General features: G+C 39.6%; 1 protein-coding gene across 1 annotated transcript in view; it reads left to right on the forward strand.

Annotated features, from left to right (window-relative positions):
• MANBA (mannosidase beta) overlaps positions 1 to 16740 on the forward strand; it is a 47830-nt gene that overhangs the window by 14941 nt on the left and 16149 nt on the right. Inside the window, 6 exon segments of the mRNA XM_075751520.1 lie at positions 2363 to 2538; positions 5627 to 5737; positions 11183 to 11334; positions 12377 to 12494; positions 15340 to 15426; positions 15996 to 16163. Of these exon segments, the coding sequence (XP_075607635.1) occupies positions 2363 to 2538; positions 5627 to 5737; positions 11183 to 11334; positions 12377 to 12494; positions 15340 to 15426; positions 15996 to 16163 (812 nt within the window).

The following is a 16740-nucleotide window of genomic DNA, read 5'->3' on the forward strand; positions in this document are numbered from 1 at the left end:
GAAACTATTTTATTGTTAAGCTCAATTAACTGTCTGTTTAGGAAAGGTTCTATTGTTTTATTATGACTTTGTGTGTAGTTCTTACCGCAGCATACCCTTTTAGGTCTTGAAACAGTACTTCAGTACAAACGATAGTGATTAAAAATGTTACAGTTCAGAATATTTTTTTCTCTTGAAGATCTCCAAATAACTGCAGAAATATATGTAGCATAGCTGGGGTTAAAATGTCTTTTTTTTATTGGCATGCGTTTTCACCAAGAGTCCAAATAAATATGTATCACTTTTGTCACACCTCCATTTAAAACAAAGGCAAAGCTGCTATGGGAATTAGTTTTGTGTTGGGAAGACAAATGCACAGTGAACAGAGTTTCAAGAGCACTGAGTTTTCAGGACACAATGTGAAGTCTGAGAGAGAAAAGCAGTCGTGCTATGCAAGGATAATTTGTTAAGGCTGCAATTTGAGAGGATAGCCTCCTGCGTTCCTGCTACCTAACTTACCGAACCGGTTTCCTCCCTTGACGTGGTCTTTGATTTTCCTCTTTGTCCTGAAGATGATTGCAGCTGAGCAAAAGTAGTTAATTTTCTGTTGAAACTTTCTGTAAACGGTAATATGCCCCATTGTAGACCACCCGCATGCTTGCTTTCACTGTTGAGCCCAGTCTTCAGTGGAGTAAAGGCTAGCACGTGAGTCCTCTACACTGGGTTGAATTTCAGCCCTTGGGAATAGAGTTGTTGTGTATGAATAAAAGAGGAAGACGTCACTCCCTGGCTGCTTTTAAAGCTTCCTGGAATAGCTGCAGGTCTTAGCTAGAATTAACGTGACTGGAATTTCCATGGAAAGCCCCAGCACAGACTCTGTCTGCTTGTGCTCTCTAAAATTTAGTTACAGTAAAAATCTTTTCTGGTCCCTCCCACATTCCCACAACTCCACCTTCTGGTAAGTAAAGTCTTGCTCTCTGGATAAGTGGAAAGAGAAAACCTCTCTCATTCAGCAGAGAGTGGTTTGGAACCAGAGCCAGAGTTTATTAGTATTCAAACGTAATAACATTTGAAAAATAAAGAGTAAATGAACAACTTGAATTTAAGCTGCCAATGCAGTTATATTGCTCATCAGATTTGGTGTCATAGCCTTTTGACCACTGAGTCTGTAAAAGACTCATTGTTCTTGATTTGTGTGCCTAGACCCCACAGTTCATGCAGTTAAGTGGGCTGGAATTTCTATATGCTCTTGGAGGGGAGGGAAAACACACTGTAATGGCTGACCCTTTGCGGGGTGAGTGGTTTTTTAACCCCTTCAACATTCTGAAAATTGGTCTTCCCAGGGTAATGCTGGGTGTAATATAAAGTTGGGAACACATTCATTGCTCTTCATTCTACAAGACAGTGAAAATCACACCAGGGCTGAATGCAATTCTTCGCTTTTGGAGGGAGCTCTCTTTCTCTCCTGGAGGAAGGAGAGCTAGAATATATACATGAAAAGAGAAAGTAAGTGATTAGTAGTTTGTGTATACAAAATGTGTCTTAGTTCTAGTTTTCCTTGGCTTCTGTTTTATCTGCTTTTCTTAAAATCTTCATCTGTCATATTTGAAGTAGAGGATTAGCCAGGCTATGTTTGTAGCTAGGTAATCTAATTGCTGAAGTCAATGGGAAATTTACACATTAATCTTGAGTACTCTTGACCCTGGCTTGCTTTATTCAGTAAGTTCTGAAAAGAAGAGGACCGTCTGAGGTAACTGTAGAATGATCTCAGGGAAGTCATTAACTTGTTTCCTCCACCACACTTTGGTGACAGAAAGGACATAAAGATACAGCCTGTCAAGTCTAGACACAATGGGCCCAATTCATCCCCAGCATAACTCCGTTCATTTTGTCTACTGACTCTGGGATGAATTCAGCTCGTTTTCTGTTAATACTGGTTTTGTTTCATCGACAAAAGTGATTGTGCTGCCTTGTGATTACGATCTTTCCCAAAGAGTACCATGTTCATATGAGTGCTGACTAAAAGCAAATATAATGTCTATGGGAGTTGGTTGGAAAAAATCCTTCCTAATGAAGTGACTGGTATCATGGTCTCTGACTTTTGTACAGAACTCTGAAAAAACCCTGGATGGCTTCTGAATGAAAAAGAGAGTTATAAAACATAAATCATATTGCATAGTTCTCTTCTGAGTCAGCAAATGTAAACAGAGATATCAAATGCACTAAGAAGATTAACCTCGTAGGTCTGGTTCAAATACAGACTGAAAATTGTTACATTTAATCTGAGGTGTTTGAATTGTTTCTTTGATGAGAGATCATGTTAACTAATAGGTATATAAACGCAATTCCTAAATGCCCATTTTTTTTCTCCCCCTTCACTTAGTAAAGAGTACTCAGCAGTGGAGTCTTGAAATCGAGTCTATTTTTGATGTAGTCAGCTCCAAGCCAATTGCAGGTCTTGTGACTGTGAACATTCCCAAATTGCAAACGCAGCAAACATTCAGTGTGACACTTCAACCTGGAGAAGGCAGCATTGTGCTGCTTGTAAACATCAACAAGGTAAGGAGGTGTGTGTGGAACCCTAGCCAACTGCAAAATGTTTCCTCTGGTTTCCAATGTGTCTTTCTGCCTCCATGCCATTTTTAGGTCTCCCTCCCCTTCCTTACTGTGTTCCTGACTTTAACAACAGTTCTGTACCCCTTACAGGATAGCAGAACAGGTTTTTTCCTCTCTAAAAACTGTTGTCTGTGTGGCTACGTGGCTCAGTGTCAAAAAGATGATGAAGCCTTTCCTTTACTGCAGAACAAAAAGATCACATTATCACCAGTGACTGTAATATGAGCTGTTCAGGTAGATAACCTTTGGATACCGTGTGTCATTTCACCTAACTGGCAGTAGGTATCTTGTCTCCCATGCTATTGTTTACTGTACTGATTGGGTCTAGAAATACTACAGTATGCATGGTTCTCCCAGAAGAGAGAGGAAATATTCCTCATGCCTCTAAGCAGATACTCTTTCAGGTAAATAAAAGCAAAAGAGCCCTATAAAGAACTTGTCTGACAGTAAGGTTGGTGGAAATTTTGTGGAGTAGTACTTCTTTATGTTGGCTTGTAGTCCCTTAGGTAGACAAAACTCAGGAGGGATTTTATAGAGGTAAATGATGCTCTAATGAGGAGAGCACTCAATTGTAAAACAATGAATTTGGTATACACTCCAGTGCTGGAAGAGGAAAGAATTGGTCTGCTTACATTCAGAGGGTTTTGGGAAACTATCTGGTGGCAGACTTAATTCACCAACATTATTTAACTTCTATAGAATTTGTTTTGTTTGTAGGGTTGGGGTTATTTTTTTTTAGAAACTTGAGTTTTATCACACAAGCGTAATTAAGAAAAGAGAGATGGGGTTGAGAGATGAAGAAAATCAGCGTGTCTGTTCTAGTTGACAAATAGGTAGGTGTCTTGAATTAGGCAGTGAGCCCAGTGTGGCAAAAAGAAGCATGAACTTTGTTTTGGCTTCTTGCTCAGAGAGCAGGGCCCTAGTAGAGCTGACTGCAGAACTGAACCTGACAATGGCAGGCCCAGGCCAGTGGGCAGAGAGAGAGCCCTGGCAGGTGCAGCGGCAGCCGCAGCTGGTGATGTTCTCCACTGCAGCCAACAGCGTAACAGGAGCTGCCTTCTGCTTCGCTGCCACAGGGCACAGTTAGATTTGTGGGTGAGCGATGTGCTGTGAGCAGGAATTTGGGGCTTCTGACAATTCTGGCAGTTAATAATGTCTGAGGGTCTGCCCTTAAACCTTTGTATATTTTACTGGCTCTACTGATTTTCTCTATTGCTGTGTAACTCTGTGTTTGTTTCCCCAGTTTGAATGCGTTATGCCTGTATTCTCAAGTTCTCTTGTCAGTTGTTTGAGTGGAGAAAAAGCATGTGTTAAAGGCAAGCAGGGTATTTATGTTCTAGTATGCACACTTAGTGACTTGCATCCTTATGTGCTTTGTTTTATTTTGACAGAAAACATAAAAGTATACAAACATGATTTTTGTTACTGTTGTCATCTGACATGCAAGTTGCATGAGCAATTACAGATATCCAGTTTCATTTAAAACAATCATTAGCCTCTGCTTAGCCTTTTCAGGGATTACATTAAGCAGGCACGGCAATGTGAAACTTCAAAAATGAATTTTTAATTGCCCCAGCTTCAGAAGAAATCTGTTAGTGGAGTATGACTGCAAGTTTGTGAGGAAGCACTTCCTTCAGAGCAGATGCAACAGTATTCTATTATTCTTTGTACACAAAAGGCTTTACTGCATAAATTCACATCAGCTGTTTTTACGAGAAACCTTGCAATGTGCTCTTATGTGTTGATGAGCCTAACGGAGCCCTTACTCTGTACAGCAGACTTGGGTGGTGCATGTTAAATAGTGACACTTCACCAGAAATTTATTTCTAGTTGAGAGCTTATTGCAGATTATGTTGCAAAGTCAGTAGGTGTTTCAGTGGTGCATATCACCCAAGATGTGTAGCAGTCTTCGTGCAATTGCCACACAAAGTGCTGTGTTGCTAACATGACAGCATTTCGCTTATCAGCTAATGGCGAGCATGGGGATGACATCATTAGTGGCCAATGAGACACTCCAGCCGTGCCAGGCGGCTGCAAACACTCCCTTGTTGTTGAGGCACACGCTGATTTTGTGCTTCCATTTGTGTCCGTGCAACACAGAGATTAGTACTTCTGCACAAGCAGTTATGATATTTCGGTATGAGGGAAGCTGAAATGTTGGTCTATACGTTCATGATTATGTCCAAGTATGGCTACAGCAAAACATATTGTTGGCTGCTCTCTGGCCTCATTTTATTTGAAAAGATTGAGGCACTCCTTACATGACTCTATTCAGTGCTGATCCCTCCATTGTTTGGTTGCATGCATTATTGCTTGCTTTCCACAATTTTTGTGTTGTGCACTCAACTGGCAAGTGTTAGCAATAGGACTGAGCCACAGAAGTAGGCTGCTGGAATGAGAATATAAATATTACTCTGTGAGTAGAAAAATGAGAAAATGAAATTCTGTCATTCTAGAGGTAGGTTTTTTTTGTTTGTAAAAACTATGGAGTACTAATGATGTGATTAGGAAGCATAGAGAAAAAGCAGAAAATATTTAAAAGAATTAAACTTATAATTTGACTTAAAAGCTTGACATAAGTGAAGCAGTCAGTATGGTCACATATTACCAAAGCCACAATTGAAAAGTGTCATAGGTAAAATGGTTGATGAGAGGAGGGATATGATGTAGAGGCTAGTGAACAATGTCTGCTCCTGACGCAGACATTTGAGTTTTGGAGGAATATCCTGGCAGTGTACCTCAGCTGAGAGGTGGCAGCTAGGTGTGTATATGCATGTGTATGCATGCTCATGGCCTTTTGTGGACACAAGATGAAGCGATAGCCTGGACTTCAGTAGAAGAAATCATGCTTCTCTCTGAGTAATTTTCACCTCAGAGCTGCAGCTGGAGAGATCCCAGTTACCATGGCTCAGCTGAGGCACATAAACTCATTAGACTTGTGGTAATTCACTCAAAGATATCTGTGCCCTTAGGCCTATGTTATGCTTCTTTATATACACATTGCTCTGACTTTTCCTCTTGTATGTTCAAGAGTTCTACGGTGGAGGCTTGGTGGCCAAATGGACATGGAAAGCAAACTGGATACAACATGACAACAACTTTCATCATGGAGGGAGGATACCAGATTGAAAAATTTTCAAAGGTGAGCCCTTCAGCTTGATTACAGCTGGCATTGCCCTGCTACTGTTAGGACGTCTACTCTGCGTAGCAGGTATCTAGAGTTTTTAAATATTTTCCTGGATTGTAATATGCATGTGAAAATGCTAATGAGAAACAAGAAGGTTTTTTAATGTCACGATGTATGTTTACCTGTTTTCTGGTAGCCTTAGCTTGTATGGACGCCTTTACTTGCATTCAGACTGGACGATGGCTTACCGTTAGTTGGAAAGCTCAGAAATAAAAAAAGACGTTTACTTCTTAAGTTTTCTATCTTATGAAAAAAAGCACTTTTAAACTTGATGTATCATGCTGATGTTTTTGTATCATGTGCTTAAAAAACCCTTTTAGATTTCTATAGGTTATGTGAAGGTTTATTACTGAGATTTTTCTTGTTAATTCAATTTTTAAAAAACTTGTGGGATAGACACAGTCCTAAAAAGCTAACATACATTCACTTATTAGAATGTGACAGATGTGCTTCAAGTTTAAGAAGAGGTAACATCTTAAATATGACCATGAAAGTAATATTCAGGGAATATTTGAATAAGGGTTCCTGCAACACAGTGGCTGTATAAATACCTGTTTGTTTTTACTAAGAAGCCTCGAAGAGGTAATTTACATTTGTCCCTTGGGGGGAAAAAAAAAATCATACAGATTAGACTGGGCTCCTTAGGCCATCAACATGTGGAAACAACCAGATAAATTTACATGTTTATTAGGTGGTTCTGATGTGTATTGTTTCACTAAAAACTAGTCTGGTCACCAGGCATCTAAAACTGCTATTTGCTGTAACATTTGTTCATGTGAAAAATTCTATGAAAAGCAGTAGCTTCTGGAATCCTAGCCTTTATAGGGCTAGCCCTTAGTTTGATTATGAAGTCATAATAATAATTCTTTGCTATTGTTAGCAATTTAATTTTGAAATAATTAAAAACCCACACCAAACAAACATGGCATATTATGCTTAGAATAACTGGTTGTAGGAAATACGGCTATAAAGCCTGTAAAAAGGAAAATTCTTGTTGCTACCATGTGCATACTACACAATGATAGGAAAACTAATTGGTTCCACTTGGGTGGTTGCATCAGGATATTTCATAGAGCCCTGTGGCATATGATCATAGGGACTTCATGATCTACAGAAGATATTCAGAAGGCTCTTCTTTTTTTTCCCCTTACAGGGAAAGAGGGGAAACAGAGCAAATGCACCACATAGCGGGCATTATAAATTAATCAGCATATGAAGCCTTTACAGATACATAGTGTAAAGTCTAGTCTTCCTTCATGTGTTCTGTGAAGCTGTATCTTGGATTCTGACAGACACACACACCACCACCACCACTACTACTACTCCCTGTCCCAAGCTGTGTGAGTGGAAAAAGGCTCCGTATGCATTTTTTTTTCATGTTCTAGCACAATTTGTTCTCATGTCTGCAGGACTGAATAGCAACATTCCTATGGCTTAATAAGAACTTTGAGTAGTTCAGGAGGTACAATTGGGGTTAAATGTTCCTGAAAGCTATTGTTCTGTTGTCCGCCTAGTACTGTATTCAGGTGGAATACATTTCCCACCCCCAGTTCTGTTTTTAAAAAAAAGAAAAAAAATTAGGGGTGAGACACTTCACAAGTGGTTTGTCTCAATAGGAGTACCTACATAATTTTGGACAGGTGAAAACTAATGGCCGAGTACTGTATGCACGAGAAAACACAGCTTGGTCTTATGTCAGATTCGGCTACCCTTAGCTTGAACTTCTCTGTTTTCTGACACATTAGTCTCTGAAACACTAACTAATCCTCTGGTAAAATTTCTGGGTAGCCTCCCAGTATGTACTGGCGGGAGCTCTAGCCAGCTGTACTGGGAGCCTCTTTGGCTTTGGGAAGTACCTACTCACTCCTGTTGAGAGTAGCAGAAAAACAAAACAGAATAAAGCCAACATAAAGGACAGGGTTGGCTTTGGGTTTTGTTCTTCTATTTGAATACTTTGGTTTAGAGTTTGTTTCTCAGGATAATGTGAAACAAAGTCATAGCCAGAAACTATCTCAGAATGAAACTGGTTTTCTTGAGGGAGGGTCTATCCAGTCCTGTTTGCTATTGATAAGTTGCTGTTGTTCTTGCTATGCCTACATCAAGGAATTTATTACCTCTTTCATTGCCTCATGAGACATTAGTTTGCTTTTCAATTCTGTTTCCCCATCTTTCTGTATACTTATTTCTTCAACACTAATTAGAGGGTTTTTTAATTTCATGAGGCTATTTTAGTACTTGGAAGATCTTAACCTCTAGCTGTCTTTCCCTCTTTCCCCCCAGGCCTTTTAGCATGACTTCCAGAGGTCTTTCCTTTTAGGCTTTGTAGTTTTCACATCGTTTTCATGCTGCGTTCTAATTTGTTAGGTCACTGGGGCGTTCTGTGATCTTATTTCAGCTCTAGGCATCTTCATCCCTATTATTCTTTCTACTGCTAAATCTGGGAATGCCAGATGTGATCCACTGGGCACAAAGCCTTTGTATGTGTCTTTTTTTAAGACAGGTATTTGTTTCTTAATTGTGCACAGAACCAGCTGATTGGTCTGTGGTGGCCTGTGTGCTCCGAGACTGGGAGAAATGTCCAGTCCTCAGGCAGCAAGGTCTATCAGACAGATTTCAAGGTGGCCAAGGTCTTGGTAGCCAGAAAGGTATGTAACCAAGCATGCCAGCTGCCAGTTGTCTCCCCTTGCCTTTCTTTTACCCCACAAGGCAGAAGGAAGCTACTGTAGGAACAGGTGCTGTATTGCCAGGTGGGCCCCTGGGGAGCAGTGGAGTGGGAACACAAAGGCACTGAACCCTGAAGGCCTGGGAATGTGAGATGAGGCTGAGGAGCTTTTCCTCTTGCTCCTGCTGTATGGGTGGTCCTGACTGGGTGTTTCAGCCTCTCAGATTGCCTCAGATTTGGCCAGTTGCATGAGTTCCACTTGAGTATGAATAAAGCAATATCACATTACTTCTGTTAGTCATATAAATGCTCTGTTACAAATGCACTCAGAGGCAGTCCCAGCCTGCCTGATGACACCCATTAAGAGGACCTCCCAAATACTTTTGGAGCCCCAACTATAAATTCCATTCCATTTGTGCCACAAAAAAGAGCTACACTGGAGACTGAGGAGTTTTTCCCCAACTAGTTGAATTCACTGGGGAAAGGTCAGAACTTTTTCACTAGTGTAGTAGTCATAACGTAGTTTTACTTTTGTAGCCTTCAGTAGTTAGGGCAACTGTGAAAGTTTTATGAAATATTGGTTATTTTTTTAATTCATGTTCTCATGTTAAAATAAACCTGCAAAATTCTAGGAATGGGTGTAAGACTCTTGTCCTAAAGCTAAGCTTGACATGCTGGTCTATATTCAACCAACGCTGTGTGCAATGGGATCACAGTAGAAAAAAGGCAGGGCACACTGTCCAAAGCACATGTATGTGCACAGGGATATTGGATGGGGAGTCTGAAATGGCCTCTCAGTGGTCTGACTTTGTAGTTTTTCTCTAGCTGGGAATTTCTTTAGTGGTACGGATGCTGAACTCCACTTGCAACTAGTCCACTGTTGCCCCTGGGGCAACACTGTAAAACACTGCAGGGCTTGGGGCAAGTCCCACTTTTATTCATTCAGTTTCTATGTTTTGGTCATTGCCATGATGCAGAGTGGTTTAGTGTGAGGTCAGTGATCTGCAGCCTCTACTCACGCATCTGGTTAGTCATGCGCATTGTCTCTGTCCAGGTGTTTAATTAATAATTGTCCAGTTGGACTAAGAAGCACCAAACAGGAAGGAAAAAAGCAGTGATTGTCTTCTCTACCACTAGGAATAATTTTCTGTCTATCTGTATGATTTTTGATAAGCAGAAGGTTTAAAAAACATAGTTCCACAGTGGGATTAGTATTTTCCCATTTAACTTCAGCCTTGTCTGGTGTGTGAAATAAAGAATACGTTTTGTCTTGGGTATATCACTTGCACTTAACTAGGTTAATTTTAGCCTGATATACTGACAGATACTTGTCTCAACTGTAGCTTGTGGCAGAGAGAGAACAGGCTATACTGTACAAGCTGACCTTTTGAAAAGGTATAGCAAATAGTCATCTGAGAGAGGAGTGGTTGCTGTCTTAAGGGTAGTCTAGCAAAAATGAGGTTCCTGCCCTCCTGATCCAAACTTGTTGCTTGTTGTCAGTTGGCTGTAATTTACTATTAGGTTTCCTTCACTTTATTTAATTTCCCAGTTATCTCCCTATGGCAATGAGCAACAGGTACCAGTAAGAAAAAGAGTTTTCTTTCTGGCCTAGATAAGTTGAAGTGGAAGAAGTATGCAGGAGAAAAAGAAGTGTAAAACCTCCCTGAAACAGATGTTTTCTGTAATGCTTTGCAGCTGTGCAGGAGGCTAACATGGCAGCTGCTACACATCTGCCCCATGGCAGGTGGGGAAGACACCCCTACAAATAAGGGATCAGTGCAAAGTATTATTGCAGTCAACTAACTGCTCTCTCATGACTGTGGAATTGACTGTGTTTATGTCAGCACAATCAGGATACCCCTCAGAGCAATGTTTTGCTTTGACTGAAGTGTAAGTCCCCAAAAAATGTCCAGAAAGATTTCTTGAGAACTTTTCCTCCACCTGCAGCAGGAAGGAAGAATTTTTTCTTGTTTCAGCATCTGCAGTACACAATACCAGATATTAGGCAGAAGGAGCAGCTGTAAAAGTTTGGCTTCTGCTTGAGATGTGCTTTTAGCTGGAATGACCTTTAGTACCTTACACAGAGTTAGTGGTTATTTAGCTGAACTGGTCTCTCTGAAACCTTACTCCTGATTGTACTCTTCAAACACAGCTGTGATGGCCAGAGGGTCCTTCACTGCCAAACTGTCATTTGTGTTTGCATGCATACCTTTTTTTCTCTGAAATTGCTACATGTATTAAAAGGGTATCATTTCAAGGCAGCAAAAGAAGAACATTTTGCTTTTACTGGATGAACTTGGAAGTAGGCATTCAGGGACAAGCAGCTGAGCTGCTGCTGTCTCCTCCTGTAGTAAGGAGAAAATTGCAGCTTAAATGGTGTGTCTGATCTAATGCAACCACTGTATTCTCACTGGACTTCTGACTGAATTCTACAGCAAGCAAACATGCACCTGTCTCTGACATATATACATGTATGCACATGCACACTCATTTTTGCATGCTTTCTCTCTCAATACGATAGTAACTTTAAAAAGTGAACAGGTTTATCAGGAGGATTCTTTTTAGCCCTGTTACAGTGTGTTTTAATCGAGTAGGAATTTAGAGAAGAGACTGTGTCTTTTGACTCATTGACAAATTCTAAGCTGTTAGTGTTCAGTTGAATTCCTTTTGTAATAGTTTATTTATTTTGTTTTAATTTATTTTTATCTGCTTTAAATCTAAGTTTCATGTCTTCGCAGGCTTATTTTCGGACAGTAGAACTTGTTCAGGAGCCTATTCCTGGCTCACCCGGTCTGAGTTTCTACTTCAGAATCAACGGCCGACCCATTTTCCTTAAGGGTTCTAACTGGATTCCAGCAGATTCTTTCCAGGACAGAGTGACCTATGACACGTAAGCCACATTTGATGTTCTCTAAGATAAAAGGATCATGTTTTCCTTTTCCTGATTCTCTATCTGCCCTCTATCAAATGGTGGAATCAGCGAGTGGAACTTTTTTCAAGGTAGGACGCTAATTGTTGTGGGTTGGAGGCCTCAGAATTAGGGCTTAATTAACATTAATAGATGTGAGTGATGTTCAAGGCATGTAAGTGCAATAACTGATGGGAAGACAGTTGTTTTCTGTCCATAGGTTACTGATCTTTCAGGTATTTTTGGCGATGATTCTCAGGCAATAGGATCAGGCAGCCTGGGGCACGTTCATTGGTACTCAGAGGAAGTGTGCTTTCGTCATGTCTTAACCCATGTCATGCAAGGAGACATGAGTGCGTAGTAGCCTCCCTCCCCTTCTCCCCTCTGGTCCAGGCTTCTTGGATTTCAATGACACAGCACCCCAGAGATGTAGGTAGGATGGGGGCCATGCTGTACTTTGACTAAGCTTTGCTCTGGGTAGTTGGGGAACCAGGACAATAGGGCATGCTGCAGTGTGCATTCACATGCAATTTGGAGATTGCCAGCATGATTAAGGAAAAAAATAATGGAGCTTAAATCCCTTAAAATGAGATTCGGAGTCTCAGTCTTTCTCCTCCCTCTCTCATTCCTCCTTCTCACTGTGCATTGTGGAACTTGGGAAGAGAATATAGATTTCAGAATGTGTTTAAAAGAGGATTTGAACTCAAGTGACTGATATTTAAAGCAAGTAAGTTCTACAGAGAAAAGAAAAACCTGATTAATAAAATACGGTATTTCTAAATCTGGTCCTGCCAGTACTTCTGTAAAAACACTTATTTGCATGTATCACTCTATCTATTTCTTACGTGTTAACAGGTCCAAGTAACTTTTTTTGCACAAAAAATTGCTTTTTGTGTGTCCAGACATGCAGGCTTAGGAGGTATCAAAATGGTCTAGTTTCTATTGGAGTTATAAGTCTTAGACTGCACTCCTAAGTGATACAGTTTCACAAAACTTGTATAAATCTTCTTTTTGTATTTGACAGATTATGGCTACTCTTGAAGTCTGCAGCAGACGCTAACATGAATGCGCTTCGGGTTTGGGGAGGAGGAGTATATGAGCAAGATGAATTTTACGATATTTGCGATGAAATAGGAATAATGGTAAAAACAGTAAACGCAGAACACTTAAAAACTGCCAAGAACTTGTAAATAAAAATCCACTCTAAATGAACAAAATAAGAGAATTAATACATAAGTTCTAGCTATTTTTCCAAAGGACATGGTAGAGTACCAATGTGAGAAGTCAGATCAACCTGGTTGTTTTTTTTTTAATTTTTATTTCTTTTAAATTTCTTTTTAATTTGAATGCTTCCTGATTACTGTGATTGTCTGTTGAAACTGGAAGTGGTATTTTGGAGAATTTATATTAGAACCCCAGTTTGTATTTTCTCTTGTAACTAAGGCTACAACTCTGTTCCTCATTCATCTCCCCTTCCCCGCCCAGAATCTCCCTTTCCTTTTCTCCCCACTGTCTTCTCCCCCCCCCCCCGTCTCTCTTACATTTCCCAAAATCAGAGCAACAGGACTGTGGCTTTAATTTGCTGTTTTGTAGGTCTTTTCAGACCAAAACTATCATCCTTATATATTGTACCTCTCTCCTAGTTCTACATTTCCTACTTTCTTGTGAAAGAATGAGGGAAGAAATGAATGGCTGAGGGACTGGTACTAGTGATGTCACTTAATGTCACTAAAGATGTTTCCATTGTACTGATAAGCATGATAGAAGAACTGTTGTGGACTGTGGGCATCAACAGGGACTCAGTCAAATAGTTGTGAAACAAGTAGTGCATGGGAGGGAGTTTATTTACAAGGTCAAATAATATTTTTTTTTCCATAGCAGCGAGACTGTGGGGCCCTGTAGCTGTGTTTAGGGCTTTCTCACGTGAGAATAGTCCTGCTGAAGAATCTGAGTGCTTGAGTATATGCCCCAGACTGAGAGCAAAGGCCTTGCAATCTGACCTCAATGAGGATTTAAGGCCTGCTGTATTTGAGTTTTGTGCTTTCCGCTACCTCTGAGTTATCAAAACACCAAAGTAGGTAGTCGTGCTTTTCTCTGGAAATGGATTTAATTTCTTTTAAAAGTATTTTTTCCTTTATAGCAATAGCTGAAAGGTTTTGGGGTTTTTTTGGTTCAAACTTTTCAAACAAAAGTATTTCACTTGGCCTGAAGCCAAATGTGGAAGGCCTTATCCAAAGGGCCATTTTGAACAAGCTATAATTGAGTATAAATGTAGCTGTAAGGGGAACACCTGCTGCAAACACTGATAATCCTAGATAAGTACCTTTGATTACATGAGCTTGGAGGCACATATTAATAAGTTTTGATGAAATAGTGACTAGATGAGTGAAGGTCAAGTTGCATCTGGTGTTAAAATCCGAAGAAGTGTGTTTGGCCTTTACACCATAAAAAGGGAAACAGAATTGATACCTTTCTGCCTTCTGCTGCGTGTGCTTAAAAAAAAAAAAAAGTTCCATCTATTTTAGTCATCTGAATGAGCGTCCTGATTTTCAGGGCTTCTGAGCACTTACAGTTCTTTCATTTTTGACACTAAGCACCTAAGTAGGCCACTTAGATCTGTGCCTGTACAGTGCTCAATGCAAGAGTTAGATCTTATTTAGCAGCCAAAATAGCAAGTATATGCAGAAAATCAGACCCTTATTCTAGAGGGGGTGGTGCTAGAGGCTTTTGGTTTTGTTTCTTCTGATGGTTTGGCAAAGGCTTAAAAGTGCATTAGAGTCAAACTGTGCTTAAGTAAAAACAGTGATAGCTCACTGAGGGAAACAGCAAGAGAAAGTTTCTTTCTATAGAGTTTTGAATCTACACAGTCACTGAAGGATTCTAAGTGATTCTTCAGCAAAAGCTTTGCTTTTTTTGTACGGTGCTAGGAGTGTAACAACTATTAATGGATCCATTACCTCCCACTGTCTTGTTGTCTATCTTCAGTTTTCTTAGGGAATGTACACTGAAAAGAGTCATGGAAAAGCACGTTCTTACTGCAAGGAAAATGCAATTGCATGCGGAGCTGATCTGGCGCTCTCTATTGTTTATGTAGTATGGTGTTCAGAAAAGCATCCTCTCCTACAGAGTCCTTTGGGTTAATGTGCTTCTTCAAGAGATCTTTCCAGTAGCATTTGAGATAGACTATCAGGAGTCTCAAAGTTACAGCAATTTAAAAACCAGGACAGGTGAAACAAGAAATCTTGCTGATCTCATTGGGCTTCTTCCTTTCCCCCTTTTTTGTAATTCTTCTACTTCGAGGTGCAAATGGAGTTCATTGTTGAATTGAAAGGCTTGTTGTTCTCTAGTGGTATCTTTGAAGAGAAAAATCACTGTGTTGTTAGAGGATCTAGTCTCTTTCTGCCTCTCTAACTGGGTAAGATTTGCTCTTTTTAAGATCAGTTTGTGCATTTGGTATGGAAGTATTTTGTTAACAAGTACACTTGAACATCTGTTAAGTGGGCTCGATACCACATCAGAAGAATTACTGTCTCTTTTCAATAAGTAACGGGGATTTGGTGTTACACCTGCAAGGTAGTAAATAGACAGTTGTTCTGTTCAGTTGGAGATTGCCCTACGCTCACATTTGAGGAGTGCGTGAGTTCTAATTATTCCACTGAAACTTATTGAACTCCATCTACTGAGCAATATTCTACTCATCAGTGAAGGCTGTCAGGATCTGATTCCTAAGGGTAAATACTTTGTAACTCTGATACTGAGGAAAACCACAGTAGAATATGTACATATTGAACCCCACAGAGAATGTGGTTGTTTTGGTGGTATTTTACAGGAGTAACAAATAGAACATTTCAGTTTAATTCTTTTTGAATTAAATAACTTCTATCTGATCAAAGGATTGTGCACCCCAATAACCATATATTTTTCAAGTGTGTAAAATGATTTGCTAACAGATTTTTTCTTTTATATTTTCTTTCCTTTTCCCTGTAGATTTGGCAGGATTTTATGTTTGCATGTGCGCTATATCCAACTGACCAGAACTATTTAGAATCTGTAAGAGCCGAAGTTTCTCATCAGGTATTTTGTCTGTGTGTCGAAACTATATTTCCTTTACCTATTTTTGATTGACTGACTGCGTAAGTTAGCTTTCCAAAAATGTTTATGTGGAAGCATTTGTTAGTGTACCTTTACGTAGCAGACACAAAATGTAACCTTGCTAAATCCTCTTTAACTTACTTGCAGGAGTAGTCAGTCGAGCAGAGGTATAGGCCTTCCTCATGTCCAAACTGCCCTCTTCTCAAGGATATTTAAGAGCATTCAGTGAGAGTGAGATCTAATGATTGCAGCATGCCTTAGTACAGAATTTACCCTTCACATGTGGTGGAGTAAATGAGGATGGAGGCACACATGTGCATACAGTGGATATACATTAGCATATTAAGTTTGCCCCTCTGTAAGTGTATATTACAAAAGTTTGAGCCTGGTGGAGAGCTGAAGGAATAGTGAACAGTGTGGATAAAACAAGGAATTGTAGGTTCAGCATATGTCATATACATGTAGATTTGTAATTCAAGTAGTAATAAAGTGATATTTTTTTTAAGACAAGTAATTTTGCTTGACTTCTGAAACTGTAAGTTGTATTTCAGGTAAGGCGCTTAAAATCCCATCCATCAATTATTCTGTGGAGTGGTAACAATGAGAATGAAGCAGCAATTGCCAGCAACTGGTTCTCCATACCTTATGCTGACAGAGAAGTCTATATTAAGGACTACGTGATGCTTTATGTGAAGAACATCCGAGAAATAGTTCTTACTGTAAGTGATCTCAAGAAACTGTAGGAGGATATGGCTTTGCAAAAGTATTTAATGTTTTCAACTTGAGCTTTTTTTTTTTAAATCCTTTTGGAAAATGAAAAACAGCACATTATTGAGGAATTGTACTTTCCAAGCTCTTGTAAATAACTCTCTAAACTCAAGGGTTGTCCTCAAAGTAAAACAGACCAGCAAATTACATATATCTCTAATGCTTTGTGATATGTAAAGGAAGACCTGAGAATGTAATAGATCTTGCTTCTTTTTTCCTTCCGATTTTTAATACCTCCATAAATGCCTTCACTTCCGGTAGATAAAAATCAATTTACCTATTAATTAATCTAGATGATCAGATTTCCCTTATCCTGATTTTGTTGAAGGGTACTGTAAGAAGAATTTAACAACCCTCAGGCCTTTTAATAGCAGTTGAAGAAATTTATAAAGATGTTATTTCTTCAGTGTATTCTTCAGTGTATTTTTTTGGCTTAAGCAGATTAAACAAAAGCTATGCTAAGCATTGTCCTCATGCTGTGTGTAGTCATTATATTGTGTGTTTTTTGAAAAACAGACTAATGGCATT

The sequence above is a fragment of the Balearica regulorum genome, chromosome 4, assembly GCF_011004875.1.
Source record: "Balearica regulorum gibbericeps isolate bBalReg1 chromosome 4, bBalReg1.pri, whole genome shotgun sequence".
Taxonomy (NCBI): Eukaryota; Metazoa; Chordata; class Aves; order Gruiformes; family Gruidae; genus Balearica; species Balearica regulorum.